Source organism: Pseudophryne corroboree, chromosome 9, assembly GCF_028390025.1.
Source record: "Pseudophryne corroboree isolate aPseCor3 chromosome 9, aPseCor3.hap2, whole genome shotgun sequence".
NCBI classification, from domain to species: domain Eukaryota; kingdom Metazoa; phylum Chordata; class Amphibia; order Anura; family Myobatrachidae; genus Pseudophryne; species Pseudophryne corroboree.
The window spans coordinates 269,513,289-269,530,980 of NC_086452.1; the positions used below are offsets into that span (position 1 = coordinate 269,513,289).

A 17,692-nucleotide genomic window follows, 5' to 3' on the forward strand; every position below is an offset into this window, starting at 1 on the left:
GATAAGCCTGATGCGGCAACCAGATCGGAACGTGAAGGTACGCATCCCTGATATCCAAGGATACCAGGAATTCCCCCTCTTCCAGACCTGATATTACCGCCCTGAGAGACTCCATCTTGAACTTGAACTCCTTTAGAAAGGGGTTCAATGATTTCAGGTTCAGGATGGGCCAGACCGAACCATCCGGTTTCGGTACCACGAAAAGGTTTGAATAGTACCCTTTCGGCTGCATGTGCGGTGGTACCGGCACAATGACTTGTGCCTCTACCAGCCGTTGAACAGCCTCCAGTAGTACTGTGCTGTCCTCCAACAGAGTTGGCAAGCCCGACTTGAAAAACCGATGAGGAGGGAGACTTTGAAATTCCAGCCTGTATTCCTGAGAGACAATATCCAACACACAGGGATCCAGGGCGGAGGAGACCCAGACGTGACTTAAATGTCTGAGTCTCGCCCCCACAGGCCCCACCTCCGGGCCGTCTCGTCCACCGTCATGCGGAGGACTTAGGGGTACCTGAAGCAGGCTTTTGTTCTTGGGAACCTGCAGCGGCAGGTTTCTTGGACTTAATCTTACCTCATCTGAAGAAGGGCCGAAAGGACTGCTGCGAAGCTGAGGAGAAGGACCTTTTCGGAGCAGGAGTTGCTGAGAGAAGATACTGAGACTTACCCGCAGTAGCGGTAGATATCCGCGCATCTAGGGCTTCCCCAAAGAGAGCCTGACCTGTATAGGGCAGCGACTCCACACTTTTTCTGGATTCCGCGTCGGCCGACCACTGGCGAAGCGACAGTCCCCGACGAGCTGAAATAGATATGGAAGAAATTCCCGCAGTCATGGAACCCAGGTCTTTCATAGATTCCACCATGAAACCTGCAGAATCATGAATGTTACGCAAATACAATGCAACGTCATCCCTATACATCGTATCCAAATCCTCCATCAAGGCAGCTGACCATTTCACTACAGCCTTAGCAATCCACTCACTAGCAATAGTGGGACATAATATGGCCCCTGAAGCAGTGTACACTGATTTCAGAGTATTATCAATTTTCCTATCTGCCGGCTCCTTCAAGGCGGTAGATCCCGGTACCGTCAAAACCACCTTCTTTGAGAGTCTAGATACAGAAGCGTCAACGATTGACGGGTTTTCCCACTTTTTCCTGTCCTCCTCAGGGAAAGGAAAAGCTAGGAGAACCCTCTAAGGGGTCTGAAACTTCTTTTCAGGATTCACCTAGGCCTTTTCAAGTATAGCATTCAGCTCTTTTGACGCAGGGAAGGTTAGCGAAGCTTTCTTGTTTTCAGTGAAGAAAGCCTCCTCAACCTGCTCAGGTTGGTATCATTAACATTTAACACATCCCTGATCGCCTCTATCAACAGCTGCACCCCCCTTGCAAGAGATTCGGACCCCCGCAACACATCCCCATCACCATCTGTAGTCTCAGAATCGGTATCCGTGTCGTCTTGTGTTAATTGCACAAGCGCACGTTTGTGGGGATATATAGCGGGTCCCATGGTACCCGACAAGGACCACACAGCCATAGAGGACTGCAATACCTGGGTTGCCGACTCAGTACTGGTAACCGTGTCAGCAATCTGGGTCATCCAAGTCCTGATAGAGGAAAACCACTCTGGTTCCCTTGCTGGAATCTGTGCTAAACCAGTGCTAGCCTGATTGCATTGAATGGGATCTTCCTGTGAGGATAAATCCTCAGCAGCATAAGACACAGTTTCCCTGGATATCGCTGCTAGTAACCACCAAACACACAGAGGATGGGGTAGGACAGAGATGGCAAGAGAGAGACAGAGATTGGAGCCAACCCACACCAGCGCTTTCTATACTAAGAGGCACCTCTTACCAGCGCTGATTTGTGCTCCTTAATAGGACACACAGTCAAGTATTCAGCCTCCCCTCCATTCTACAACCCCCTGGTACCGTACAGTAACTGGAGCTGCTGTGGAGTGGATGAGGATCTTCCTTCAGCATGCAGCATGGAGTAAAATGGCGCTGGAACGCTGCAGGTCCGCTCTGAGGAGGAGCTCCGCCCCCTATCTGGCGCGGTCTTCCCGCTCAGCAGTGTTTAAACCTTGGTCTGAGGAGTTGAGCTGATTGGACCCCAACGGCCAGACAGGCTTGCTGACCAAGTGTGAGGGGTAAGCACTGGCCCAGGGCGCCCCTCACAGCGCCGCACAGTGTGCCTCTGGTAACCATCCGGGAGCGCGGTAATACCGCGCTCCCTCCCATGTTGACGCCATCTTCACACCGGCCCCACGCTTGCTAGGGGGGTCAGTGACTAACTCACCACATTCTTCAGCTCTGTAAGGGATCGGCGGCATGCTGCTGGGTTGAGCGGTGCCCCTGCGGCGGGGACCGATCAGCCCCTCTGGAGTTCAGTGTCCAGTCTTCGGAGTCAGTGGCTCAGATCCCGCAGGGCGGACACTGCTCCCCCCCTTAGTCCCACGCTGCAGGGAGCCTGTTGCCAACAGTCTCCCTGTAAAATAAAAGACTCTAAACTAAACTTTTCCCAGCTCGCCTAGCTGTGACCGGCTCCTCCGGGCAAAATTTCTAAACTAAGTCTGGTAGGAAGGGCATAGAGGGAGGAGCCAGCCCACACTCTTAAACTCTTAAAAGTGCCAATGGCTCCTGGTGGACCCGTCTATACCCTATGGTACTAATGTGGACCCCAGCATCCTCTAGGACGTTAGAGAAAATTATGATGCATATAATAGGGGATGATTTACCGGTGGCAGGGATGCTGGCCGTCAGTATACCAACAACAGTATCCTGGCCGTCAGTATGCCAGGCAGTGAGGCATGCCTATTATGTCCACAATGAGGTGTAACACCAATTAAACTCTACTAATACTTACTGATATTTCTGAAATCACCACAATTGGGAGAATATAAAAGTTGTACACACTAAGGTAAAAAGTGGGCTATAATTTTCCTGCCTCCCCATTCCATAAAAAACTGGTCTGAAATAATCTTGTTTAACACAATTTTTAAATAAAATTTGATTCTTGCTTTACTTTAAATAAATTAATTGCAAGCTAAGTTTTAGTATATGTAACTCATTTACTAGAAAGCGTGCTCCTAAAAAAAGTATTTTTCTCCTTTAAGTCTTCTTTATAGGAATGGCACCAGCATTTTGATTGTGTATGCAAACAAAAGCATTATTTTACAAGTATGCAAGAGAAAATAAACCTTCAATGGTTTATTTAAAATAATAAAAAGTACACTGTATCAATTAAAAAAAAAAACACACATTTACAATATTGAGAAATAGGACAGAAATCTATTTTCTATTGTATTTAAAGTGACAATGTATCTGGCTTTAAGGGAGCCCCCCCCCCCCAAAAAAAAAAAAAATCAGCCTAACTAAAAGTTGATGCAGCATCACTCTTTCAGACTGAATTATATTGAACAGGAAATGAAACACTGGATTATATTAAGCTGGTGCAAAGTGGTAAAACATAAAAAAAGGAATTGCAATGGATTAAGTATGAAATGCTCTAGTATTTAGCAGACTTGGAACACACAGACTTCGGAGTTCAAATGCAGTACATAAATAAAGTAAAATTCAAATATAACAGAAAACTTAAAACCGGTTATTTAAGTATCAATTGGTTTTCCAGCTAGTTTTAACCAAAAGGGATATCACAATATTTTACAACATGTTTCATATTTGTCCATTTCTTTTGAAATAAGAGCCTTCTGAAACAGTATTAAATATAGTTTAGTTAACCTTATTAAAAAAACATATATACATATAACTATACAAACTTCACAGATTAATTTAAGATGGTAACACAATTGTTCCTTCTATTGATTCATGCTTTCTGTTTATCATTACAAAACATTTTAATTAGATTTTTTTTGTATTATTATTACATATACAATTAAAGCTCTGAAGTCCAGACACAAATTATTCGCCTAAATGGATACAACCTGGATACAAGTCAAGTTGAAAAACAATTCTGGTTTGGACTGTAAAGAAACCATTATGTAGGTAATTTATTGTGAGCAAATACAAAGAAAAACTGTGCACCTTTTGCTTGTTCTGTTTTGCCTCTATACATGTATATGATCTGAGGGCCAGAATGAGATGAGCTTGTGCCCCTTTTCCAACATCTACCTAACTGCAACAGAAGCTCTAATTACAATAAAAGGTGAGAAATTTGGTTTAAGAGTTGCCCATTATAATTATTATTATCCTTTATATGGCGTCACAATGAATCCGCAGCGACCAATTACAGAGTACATAAACAAATAAGCAAAACAAGAAAAGAGTGACTTACAGTTCAAGACAATATAGGACAAGTACAGGGTGTATAAACATAGCTACATCAGCAGATGACCATGAAATAAGTATAAGGGTGGAAGAAAACTGAAGGATTTGATGCCAGCAAAGGGAGTATGGAGTAGAAGATATTTTAACCACTAAACTGCCATTTTTTTCCCCTCCAAAAAACGCTTATTTAGAAAAAATACGTTTTTTACAGCCGGGCAGCCACCAGGCACACACTGGGGGGCTCGGGGGGTTTATTTACACTTCCCCAGCAGTTGCTATTGTTTGCAGCCGCCAGGTGCAGGTCCTGACGTGACGGAAGGTCTCTCACAGAGCATCAGCTGCAGGAAGTTCTCTTCCGTGCAGCTGCACCCACTGTGTATCTGTCTGGTCGCATCGTGTGAAAACAGTAGATAAGGCACTTGCTGGTGTGGTCACACCTAATGCGACCATTTTAGGCAGGTGGTTAAGTAAAATAAGGAAAGGCACATGAAGGAGGAGGGTCCTGCTCGTGAGAGCTTACATTCTAAAGCAGGCATGTCAAACTCATGGTCATCCAGCTGTTGTGAAACTACAAGTCCCAGCATGCTTTACCAGCTGATCAGTGGAAGGTATGCTGGCAAAGCATGCTGGGACTTGTAGTTTCACAACAGCTAGAGGGTCACGAGTTTGACATGCCTGTTCTAAAGGGAAGGGGTAGACAGACAGGTGTGAGACAGATGGGGTAGACAGTGAGCATGACAGAGGGCTTAGGATAGTTTGCTGGGACTGGTGAAGAAGTGGGTCTTGAGAGCCTTTTGAAGTTTTGTACAGGGGTGGAGAGTCTGAGGGAGAGAGGCAGAGAATTCCAGAGAAAGGGAGCGAGGGTGGGTGAGGGCTTTTCTAAGTGAGTTTGAGAAACATGAATTGGGTTTTGAAGGGGAAGGAGAGCAAGTGAAGGGCTTGCAAAAGAGGGAAGGTAGACGAAGTACATTTGGTGAGGAAGATGAGCCTTGCAGCAGCATTGGAGCACCACTGAAGAGGATAGAGGCATTTGTCAGGGATGCCAGATAGGAGATTACAGTAATCCAGTCTGGAGAAGACAAGGGTCTTAGTGGCATCTGGGTGAGAAAGGGTCTGATCATGGAAATATTTTTGAGATAAAAATGGCAGCTACTGAATGTTTGGTTTGAAGGAGAGAGAGACGTCCTTGTGTTCGTAAAGATGACCCCTTAATAAAGTAGCTTTTCAAAGTATTCTCAGGACTCTCTTAAAAAAACTAAATTTGCTCTATCCCCAATAGTGTCCCTTGGACAGTTATTCACTGAGAAACCCTTCTCGAAAAATGCTTTTTTACCTATAATAGTCAGAGGTTAAAGTGGGGGGGGGGGGGGGGGGGGGGGTGACGAGGTGGAACTAAGTTCCACCACCTGTATTTCCTGCCTTGCACAGTAATTCCATAATGTGTATAAGCAGTACCACTGGGTAGCATAACGTGAATAAACTGCATTACCGAGTAATGTAATGTGAATAAGGGGCACTACTATGTAGTGTAATATGAAACAGGGGCACTACATGCTGTGTAATAAGAATAAAATTGTGCTGTTGTGTGGAGTAATTTGAATTGCGGGTACTATTTTGTGACCATGCCCCTTCCTTGTGAGACCAGTGTCTCTTTATAAAGTATGGGACGTAATGTAAAAATGTATAGTTTGCGGGGGATGCCGTACACCCTAGCACTGGCTCCGCATAATGGAAGGTGGGGGGAATTGGGGGATGAGATCCACCACCTCTCCTGGACCACTTTAAGCCCTGATAATAGTGAACACATTCTTGCAACTATATCACCAAGAAATCGATTGATATAGAGGCTCTGTAAGCAATTTCATATAAGTCCATTTTCCCTGCAGGTGACTTGTCTGGCACAAGTGAGACAGCTCCTTACCTTCCCAGTAGGTTGCATGGCTTGTAAGGAAGCTCAAACTTGTGGAAAACAAATCCTAACAACAAGCTCATCAGAGTAAAGGATATTATGGCATCTTATAGCAGGGCTATTTGCTGCCAGTGCAAGGCTCATGTCAGGAACACATGCCATTACAGGCACTAGCCATGATAACTGCACCCCACCTTTACACCTTCTTAGTCTGTACTGGATGAGCCTGCACAAATTACACACAAATAATTTTCTAATTTTGCAGACTATGTAATGCAGCACAAATATAAAATAATACAGTTTATTTAACTGTAAGGGCAATGGTGATTACTAGAATGCTATTTAAGTAGTATTGAAAATAAGGGGTGTAATTCAATTATTTGAAAAGACAGTTGGGTGTCTGTTTTTTCCTGTCTATTAGATAGGAAAAAACAGACTCCCAACTGACTTTTCAAACAATTGAATTCCCCCCAAGATGTCCTCACCTTTACTGATTAAGCCATCTCTCCGATTCTGAAGATAATAGAGCAGCTGTTCCACTTCAGCCAGTTTGGAAGGATGGATGAGTTTACATTCTTCAACTACTTTCCTCGCCAGAGAGGAAATATCAGTATTGGCATTGAGACTTTTCAGACGAATGCTAAAAACACAAAAAGAATATATTATATATAGATAAAGCACTGCAATGAAGTCTACAGAGTGCACTTCTTAAGCTCCTAGTGTACAGTGAAAAGACAATCTTTTACACATGGAGGAGAAATAAAGTTTTTAAACTGGAGCACTAACGATACACCGTATCACCTGTAATTCAGTATCACAGTGTAAACCTTGCTAGCTGTTATACAGTGCATCCAGAAAGTATTCACAGCGCTTCACTTTTTCCACATTTTGTGATGTTACAGCCTTATTCCATAATGGAATAAATAGGATTTTTATTACCTGAAACGGTAAATCCTTTTATCGTAGTCCGTAGAGGATTCTGGGGTCCATATTAGTAACATGGGGTATAGACGGGTCCACCAGGAGCCATTGGCACTTTTAGAGTTTAATAGTGTGGGCTGGCTCCTCCCTCTATGCCCCTCCTACCAGACTCAGTCTAGAAAACTGTGCCCGAGGAGACTACATACTTCGAGAGAAGGAAATAATAAGATTTTAAACCTACCAGTAAATCTATTTCTCCTAGTCCATAGAGGATGCTGGGGACTCCGTAAGGACCATGGGGTATAGACGGGCTCCGCAGGAGATAGGGCACCTAAAAAGAACTTTGACTATGGGTGTGCACTGGCTCCTCCCTCTATGCCCCTCCTCCAGACCTCAGTTAGAGAACTGTGCCCAGAGGAGATGGACACTACAAGGCAGGATTTAGAAATCCAAGGGCAAGATTCATACCAGCCCACACCAAGCATACCACGTAACCTGGATCATACAAAACCAGTTAACCGTATGAACAATAACAGCAACGGTCCAAGACCGATTTCAACTGTAACATAACCCTTATTTAAGCAACAACTATATACAAGTCTTGCAGAGTTTCCGCACTGGGACGGGCGCCCAGCATCCTCTACGGACTAGGAGAAATAGATTTACCGGTAGGCTTAAAATCCTTTTTTCTCTTACGTCCTAGAGGATGCTGGGGACTCCGTAAGGACCATGGGGTTTATACCAAAGCATCCAATCGGGCGGGAGAGTGCGTATGACTCTGCAGCACCGACTGAGCAAACGCTAGGTCCTCATCAGCCAGGGTATCAAACTTGTAGAATTTATCAAAAGTGTTTGACCCCAACCAAGTCGCTGCTCGGCAAAGTTGTAATGCCGAGACGCCTCGGGCAGCCGCCCAAGAAGAGCCCATCTTCCTAGTGGAATGGGCCTTAACCGAATTTGGTACCGGCAATCCAGCCGTAGAATGAGCCTGCTGAATCGTATTACAGATCCAGCGAGCAATAGTCTGCTTCGAAGCAGGTGCGCCAATCTTATTGGCAGCATACAGGACAAACAGAGCCTCTGTTTTCCTAATTCTAGCCGTCCTGGCAACATAAATCTTTAAGGCCCTGACTACATCCAGGGATCTGGAATCCTCCAGGTCACCTGTAGCCACAGGCACCACAATAGGTTGATTCACATGGAATGAAGAAACCACCTTAGGCAAAAATTGCGGACGTGTCCTCAATTCAGCTCGATCCACATGAAAAATCAAGTAGAGGCTTTTGTGTGACAAAGCCGCCAATTCTGACACTCGCCTTGCTGATGCCAAGGCCAACAACATGACCACCTTCCAAGTAAGAAATTTCAACTCAACCTTGTTAAGCGGTTCAAACCAGTGTGATTTTAGGAACTGCAACACCACGTTGAGGTCCCACGGTGCCACTGGAGGCACAAAAGGAGGCTGGATGTGCAGCACTCCCTGTACAAACGTCTGGACTTCTGGAAGAGAAGCCAATTCCTTCTGAAAGAAAATTGAGAGGGCCGAAATCTGTACCTTAACAGAGCCTAATTTCAGGCCCATATCCACTCCTGTCTGTAGGAAGTGGAGAAAACGACCCAGATGAAAATCTTCCGTAGGTGCATTCTTGGTCTCACACCAAGACACATACTTTCGCCAGATACGGTGATAATGCTTAACCGTCACCCCCTTCCTAGCCTTTATTAAAGTAGGGATGACCTCTTCCGGAATCCCCTTTTCCGCTAGGATTCGGCGTTCAACCGCCATGCCGTCAAACGTAACCGAGGTAAGTCTTGAAATACACAGGGCCCCTGTTGCAACAGGTCTTCCCTCAGAGGAAGACGCCAGGGATCTCCTGTGAGCATCTCTTGTAGATCTGAGTACCAGGCCCTTCGAGGCCAGTCTGGGACAACGAGTATCGTCTGTACTCTTCTTTGCCTTATGATCCTCAACACTTTTGTGATGAGAGGAAGAGGAGGAAACACGTAGACCGATTTGAACACCCACGGTGTTATTAGAGCGTCTACAGCCACTGCCTGAGGGTCCCGAGACCTGGCACAATACCTCCGAAGTCTTTTGTTGAGGCGTGACGCCATCATATCTATTTGAGGAGTTCCCCAAAGACGTGTTATGTCTGCAAAGACTTCTTGATGAAGTCCCCACTCTCCTGGATGGAGATCGTGTCTGCTGAGGAAGTCTGCTTCCCAGTTGTCCACTCCCGGAATGAAGACAGCCGACAGAGCGCTTACATGATTTTCCGCCCAGCAAAGAATCCTGGTGGCTTCCGCCATCGCGACTCTGCTTCTTGTCCCGCCTTGGCGGTTCACATGAGCCACTGCTGTGACATTGTCTGATTGAATCAGAACCGGTAGGTTTCGAAGAAGACTCTCCGCTTGTCGAAGGCCGTTGTAAATGAGTTCCAACACATTGATGTGTAGACAGGACTCCTGGTCTGACCAAAGTCCCTGAAAAACATTTTTCCTTGTGTGACCGCTCCCCATCCTCGGAAGCTCGCGTCCGTGGTAACCAGGATCCAATCCTGAATTCCGAACCTGCGACCCTTCAGCAGGTGAGCACTTTGCAACCACCACAGGAGAGACACTCTGGCTCCTGGGGACAGAGTTATTTTCTGAATTATGTGCAGATGGGACCCGGACCACTTGTCCAGAAGGTCCCATTGAAAAGTCCTTGCATGGAACCTTCCGAAGGGAATGGCCTGTAGGCCGCCACCATTTTTCCCAGAACTCGAGTGCATTGGTGAACTGACACCCTTTTCGGTTTTAGCAGGTCTCTGACCATGTTCTGGATGTCCTGGGCTTTCTCTATTGGGAGGAAGACCTTCATTTGTTCCGTATCCAGTATCATACCTAGGAACGGTAGTCGAGTTGTCGGAATCAACTGTGACTTCGGTAGATTTAGAATCCAACCGTGTTGCTGGAGCACTCAGAGAGCGCCACACTGCTCAGCAATTTCTCTCTTGATCACGATTTTATCAGGAGATCGTCCAAGTATGGGATAATTGTGACTCCATACTTGCGCAGGACCACCATAATTTCCGCCATTATCTTGGTGAAAATCCTCGGGGCCGTGGAAAGTCCAAACGGCAAAGTCTGAAATTGGTAATGACAATCCTGTACAGCGAATCTCAGGTATTCCTGATGGGGGCATATATGGGGACATGAAGGTACGCATCCTTTATGTCCAGAGACACCATAAACTCCCCCTCCTCCATGTTGGCTATTATCGCTCTGAGTGATTCCATTTTGAATTTGAATCTTTTTATGTACAGGTTTAGGGATTTCAGATTCAAAATAGGTCTGACCGAACCGTCCGGTTTCGGGACTACAAATAGGGTTGAGTAGTAACCTGTTCCCTGCTGGTGCAGGGAAACCTTGATTATCACTTGCTGTATACACAGCGTTTGAATTGCAGCTAACACTACATCCCTTTCCGATGTGGAAGCTGGTAGGGGCGATTTGAAAAATCGGCGTGGGGGCACCTCCTCGAATTCCAGTTTGTAACCCTGGGAAACTATTTCCAACACCCAGGGAATCAGGTCTGATCTGACCCAGGTCTGACTGAAAAGTCGAAGACGTGCCCCCACCGGTGCGGACTCCCTCAGGGGAGCCCCAGCGTCATGCTGTAGGTTTTGGAGCAGCCGGGAAGGACTTTTGTTCCTGGGCACCTGCCGAAGCAGGTGCTCTTTTGCCTCTGCCCTTACCTCTGGCAAGGAAAGAGGATCCCCGACCTCTTCTGGACTTGTGCGACCAAAAGGACTGCATCTGATAGGGTGGTACTTTCTTTGCTGTTGGGGAATATATGGTAAAAAATTTGTTTTACCTGCTGTAGCTGTGGAAACCAGGTCCGTCAGCCCATCCCCAAACAATACATCTCCCTTATAGGGTAGTACTTCCATATGTTTTTTGGAATCCGCATCACCCGTCCATTGGCGAGTCCATAAGGATCTTCTCGCCGAGATAGACATGGCATTGGCCCTAGAAGCTAGCAATCCAATGTCCCTTTGAGCATCCCTCATAAATAAGACTGCGTCTCTTATATGGGCTAGAGTTAAGAATATAGTATCCTTATCAATATTATCAAAGTGATCTGTCAGCTCATCTGTCCAAGCTGCAATTGCGCTACACACCCATGCCGACGCAATTGTCGGTCTTAGCACAGCACCCGTATGAGAATAAATACACTTTAAGGTAGTTTCTTGCCTGCGATCTGCAGGGTCCTTAAGGGCCGCTGTGTCAGGAGACGGTAGCGCCACTTTCTTGGACAAGCACGTCAGGCACTTGTCCACAGTGGGGGGTGATTCCCAAATCTCCCTGTCCTGTTTAGGGAAGGGGTATGCCATATAAATTCTTTTGCGGATCTGCGGTCTCTTATCCGGAGTCTCCCAAGCTTTTCCAAAGAAATCATTTAATTCATGAGATGTGGGAAAATTAATAATCTGTTTCTTTCCCTTAAACATGTGTACCCTTGTGTCGGGGACCGAGGGTTCATCCTCGATATGCAACACATCCCTTATTGCCACAATCATACACTGAATGGTTTTAGTCACCCTAGGGTGCAATTTTACTTCGCTTTTGAGACCCCGACGGGCCCTGTGAGTCGGTCCAATCCGAGGATTGACCCCCTGGTGTCCCCCCTAATTCAGCCTTATCAAGCCTTTTATGTAAAGATGCCACACTTGCATTCAACATATGCCACATGTCCATCCAATCCTGAGTCGGCACAACCGACGGGGACACACCACTCATTTGCTCCACCTCCTCCTTGGAGAAGCCTTCCGCCTCAGACACGTCGACATACACGTACCGACACCCCACACACACAGGGATTAACCTATAAGGGGACAAAACCCCAACCAGGCCCTTAGGAGAGACAGAGAGAGAGTATGCCAGCACACGCCCAGCGCTTAAAACCACTGTGTCACAACTGAGGGTCTGGGCTGACAGGAGGAAGCCATAGTTGTATGGGCTGAGATGAAAATAAACTTGGGAGGTTTTATCAGACCCCTAGACATATCAGCAACTTGTAAGAAAGTTACCCGAAGGCGTGACCATGACAACCAGGTTAAAAGTCAATAAAAGTTTTATTAACAGACTCCGTGTAATAACAGCAGCATTCACAGTTGATAATAAGCAGTGGCAGATAATACAGTTCCTGGATCACTTTAACCATAAAAGGTATCACAGAGCACTGGTAGGTTGAAGAACAGTTGTTAAAGTCCTCTGATGGAATAACCTTACCAGGCCTGGCTGTAGTAGTGGAGATAGCCGAGGAACACGCCAGTAGGTGTATTAGATGAAGCTGGTAACTGGAATAAACTGTTGTAGTTACTGGATGGAACCAACCAGGTGGTGGAGACACGGAGTGGATGCTGAATGGAATCAGCCAGGTGATGAAGACACGGAGTGGATGCTGGATGGAACCAGCCAGGTGATGAAGACACGGAGTGGATACTGTAAGATGCTAGGGAGCGTGGAAACAGAAGTGTTGAAAAGTGGTTACCGATGGTTAGTGGATACTGCTGGGTAAGTAGGAATCCGCTGGAACAACACCGGCACTTTAAGGAAGCTGGAAGCGGACGGCTGGAAGCAGATGGGTTAATAGCTGGAAGCTGGAACAGCCACGGAGGACTGCAGAGTCAGGCTGCACCGCAGGATGGAAGGCAGGTGCGGGTCTCTTAGTGGATGCTGGAGACAGGAGCTGGAACCTGGAGAAACAACCACAGGGGAGAGACTGGAACAAGGTTTGACAAACAAAGCACTGACCATTTCCTGGTTCAGGCACAGGATACTTATACCTGCTGCAGGGCAGGCATTGGCTGACCAATCATGCAGATTCCACAGTGCAGCAGATTGGTGGAGAAAGAACATGTGACTGGAACCAACATGGCTGCGCCCATGTTAGTACTTGGAGGGAAAGCTGGTTTGGAAAACCATGTGGAAACATAGCAGCAATGGCGGTGCCGGCCGCAGAGGACAGGAGACGCCAGATTGACAACTGTACACTGAGACACGTGGATGACAGCGGAGGCCGCGGCAGGCATGAAGCACCACTCTGACAACCTGCAAACTATAACACAGGAGCGGCGGCGGAGGCCGCGGAGGACGGAGACGCCATGCAGAATTCAAACATGGCGCCGCTGTGACAGCGTCTCAGAGTGACAGGAGGGATATGCAGAATGTAGACACAGATGAGATCCGGCCTTGGAACGCTGAGCCAGCCTCAGGAGACATCTAAAAGGCAAGTAATGGCGTCCAGATATCCGGATCGTGACACACTGGAATATATATGACCAGATAGCGCTTTTTATATATATAATTTAATTTCCACTCACTGCGTCGCCAAAGTGCCCCCCTCCTCTTTTTTCCAGCCTGTGAAGTTCAGCAGGGGAGAGATCAGGGAGCCAGCATATCTCATGCAGTTTCTGTGGAGAAAATGGCGCTGGTTAGTGCTGAGGATCAAGCCCCGCCCACCCGACGGCGGGCTTCGGTCCCAGTAATTCTATATAAAAAATGGCGGGGGGTTTTAGGATTTACTGTCCCACAGCCTAATCCTGCTTTATATTGCCAAAAAATAAGGAAACTTGCTGCCCAGGGCGCCCCCCCCCTGCGCCCTGCACCCTTCAGTGCCTGCTTGTGTGTGTGTACTGGAAGCAATGGCGCGCAGCTTACCGCTGCGCGCTTACCTCATGAAGATCTGATGTCTTCTGCCGCCTGATGTCTTCTTTGCCTTCTCATACTCACCTGGCTTCTATTTTCGGCATCTGTGAGGAGGACGGCGGCGCGGCTCCGGGACGGACCCCAGGTGTGACCTGTGTTCCGACTCCCTCTGGAGCTAATGGTGTCCAGTAGCCTTAGAAGCAGTGCCCAACTTGACAAGCCAGCTCTGCTTCTCTCTCCTCAGTCCCACGATGCAGGGAGCCTGTTGCCAACAGGACTCCCTGAAAATAAAAAACCTAACAAATTCTTCAAAACAGAAAACTCTGGAGAGCTCTCTGCATTGTACCCTGTCTCCTCTGGGCAAAGAATCTAACTGAGGTCTGGAGGAGGGGCATAGAGGGAGGAGCCAGTGCACACCCATAGTCAAAGTTCTTTTTAGGTGCCCTATCTCCTGCGGAGCCCGTCTATACCCCATGGTCCTTACGAAGTCCCCAGCATCCTCTAGGACGTAAGAGAAACACAGATAGTGGAGAGATTCATACCAGCTCATACAACAGACAAACCCGGCTAACAAGCCGGAAAAACTCAGCAACAGCTGAAACAGTACTGAAACAGTAAACAATGCAGAACTTACCTAGGAACCAGGTAGAACTGAACTATAAAACCAAAGCAGGAAAATGAAGCGCTGGGCGGGCACCCAGCATCCTCTACGGACTACGAGAAAAGGATTTACCGTTTCAGGTAATTAAAATCCTATTTTCTCTTACGTCCTAGAGGGTGCTGGGGTCCATATTAGTACCATGGGGATGTACCAAAGCTCCCAGAATGGGAGGGAGAGCGCGGAGGCTCCTGCAAGACCGCTTGACCAAACTTGAGGTCATCAGAGGCCAAAGTGTCGAACTTGTAAAACGTGGCAAATGTGTTCGAACTAGACCAAGTAGCAGCTCGGCAAAGTTGTAGTGCCGAGACACCCCGGGCAGCCGCCAAGGAAGAACCCACTTTACGAGTAGAGTGGGCCTTAACCGATTTCGGACACGGCAATCCTGCCGTAGAATAGACATGCTGAATAGTGAACCTGATCCAGCGTGAAATCAACTGCTTCGAAGCAGGACACACAATTTTCTTGGGATCATAGAGGACAAACAGAGAGTCAGTTTTTCTATGACGAGCTGTCCTCTGCACATAGATCTTCAAAGCCCTCACAACATACAAGGCCTTTGAAGCATTTGAGGAGTCAGTAGCCACTGGCACCACAATAGGCTGGTTGATATGAAAAGCCGATACAACCTTAGGTAGGAACTGTGGATGAGTCCTAAGGTCCGCACTGACTTCTTGTAAAAGCCCTTATCTGATCTTTCATGATAAAAGCCCCCAATTCCAACACCAGTCGAGCAGAAGCCAAGGCCAACAAAATGACCGCCTTCCACGTGAGAAACTTGATGTCAGCCTCCAGTAGAGGCTCAAACCAAGCTGATTGTAGGAACTGCAACACCACATCCTGATCCCAGGGCGCCATCGGCGCCACAAAAGGAGGTTGGATGTGCAAAACCCCTATCAAAAGGGTCTGAACCTCAGGAAGGACAGCCAATTGCTTTTGAAAGAAGATGGACAAGGCACAGATTTGAACCTTGATGGAGCCCAATCTCAGGTCCATATCCACTCCTGCTTGCAGGAAAAGGAGAAAATGTCTGAGTTGAAAATCCACCGCAAGAAATTTTCTGGATTCACACCAGGAAACATATTTTTTCCAAATACGGTGGTAATGTTTAGACGTTACCCCTTTCCTAGCCTGAATCAGGGTAGGAATAACCTCGCTCGGGATACCTTTCCGAGCTAAGATCTGGCGTTCAACCGCCAAGCCCTCAAACGTAGCCGTGGTAAGTCTTGATAGGCAAACGGTCCCTGCAGCAGCAGATCCTCCCGAAGAGGTAAGGGTCTTGGATTTCAAGAAGAAGATCCAGCAGATCTGCATACCAAGTCCTTCGCGGCCAGGCTGGAGCAATGAGGATTGCCAGAACCCTTGTTCCTCTTACCAGCTGAAGAACCCTTGGGATCAGAGGAAGTGGAGGGAACACATACACTGACGGGAAAACACACGGTGCTACCAGTGCATCCACCGCCACTGCCTGAGGGTCTCTCGACCTGGAACAGTACCTCCCCAGCTTCTTGTTGAGGCGGAAGGCCATCATGTCTATCTGAGGAACCCCCCACCAAGCGGTTACTTCCTCGAACACCTCCGGATGGAGGCCCCACTCCCCTGGATGGAGATTGTGTCTGCTGAGGAAGTCTGCTTCCCAGTTGTCTACTCCCGTAGTGCCTTTCTGCCCAGAGAAGGATTTTTGACACCTCTGACATTGCAGCCCTGCTCTTCGTTACGCCTTGTCGGTTTATGTAGGCCACTGTGGTCACGTTGTCCGACTGTACCTGAACAGCCCGATCCTGTAGCAGATGTGCTGGTTGCAGGAGGGCATTGTACACGGCCCTTCGCTCCAGGATGTTTATCGGGAGAAGGGATTCTTGAAACAACCATTTTCCTTGAAAGGTTTCCCCCAGAGCGACTGCTCCCCAACCTCTTAGACTTGCACCTGTGGTTAAGAGGATCCAGTTCTGAATTCCGAACCTTCGGCCTTCCAGAAGGTGTGGAAGTTGTAGCCACCAGAGGAGTGAAATCCTGGCTTTCGGAGACAGGCGTATCCTCTTGTGCATGTGTGAGAGCCCGACCACTGGTCCAAGAGGGCCAGTTGAAATGAACAAGCGTGAAACCTGCCGTACTGCAGAGCTTCGTAGGCGGCAACCATCTTCCCCAGAAGGCGGATACATTGATGAACTGACACCCGGGTAGGCTTTAAGACCTCCCGGACCATTGTTTGAATCACCAATGCCTTCTCCACTGGGAGAAACACCCTCTGCACCTCCGTGTTGAGGATCATTCCCAGGAAAGACAGCCTCCTTGTCGGCTCCAGATGAGACTTTGGAAGGTTCAGGATCCAACCGTGCTCTCTGAGCAGCTGTGTCGTGAGCGCGATGGATCGCAATAACCTCTCCCTGGATGACGCCTTGATCATCAGATCGTCCAGATAAGGAATTATGTTCACCCCATGCTTGCGGAGAAGAACCATCATCTCCGCCATCACCTTGGTGAAAATCGTTGGTGCTGTGGAGAGGCCAAACGGCAGCGCCTGGAACTGATAGTGGTCGTCCATCAGCGCAAACCTGAGGTATATCTGATGCGGTGACCAAATGGGGATGTGGAGATAAGCATCCTTGAAGTCCAGAGACACCAGGAACTCCCCCTCCGTTAGTCCTGAGATGACAGCTCTCTGAGATTCCATCTTAAATTTGAACTCCCTGAGATAAGGGTTCAAAGACTAAGTTCAGAATAGGCCGCACCGAACCATCCTGTTTCGGTACTACGAAAAGGTTTGAATAATAACTCGTTCCACTGCTTAGGCGGAACCGGAACAACGACTTCCGACACCACCAATTTTCTGATGGCCTCCAGAAGAATCGCTTTGTCTGCCAGCAGAGCTGGTAAGCCTGACTTGAAGAAACGGTGAGGCGGGGGATCTTGAAACTCCAGCCTGTACCCCCTGGACACTATATCCAGGACCCAGGGGTCCAGACCAGATGACACCCAGGCGTGGCTGAACTGTCGGAGTCTCGTCCCCACCTGACCGTCCTCCAGGCTCAGCCGTCCACCGTCATGCGGAGGGCTTAGTGGCATCAGAAGCGGGCTTCTGGGTCTGGGAAACTGCGGGAGCAGGTTTCTTTCATTTTGTACGACCACCTCTGAAGGTGGTGTTCCAGTTTGTTTTTTCTGGCGGCTGGTGTAAAAGGCTTCTTTGTAGCTGCTGCAGCTGAGGGGAAAAAAGTAGACTAACCC

The 17,692-nt window shown here is 47.7% G+C and overlaps 1 protein-coding gene across 3 annotated transcripts in view; it reads right to left on the bottom strand.

Annotated features, from left to right (window-relative positions):
* The window catches only part of KIFAP3 (kinesin associated protein 3), a 631,738-nt gene that overhangs the window by 591,545 nt on the left and 22,501 nt on the right, over positions 1-17,692 (bottom strand). For all 3 annotated transcript variants that reach the window (XM_063940294.1, XM_063940293.1, XM_063940295.1), the window contains exon 3: positions 6,678-6,832. In XM_063940294.1, the coding sequence (XP_063796364.1) occupies positions 6,678-6,832 (155 nt within the window). The remainder of the gene's footprint in view (positions 1-6,677; positions 6,833-17,692) is intronic.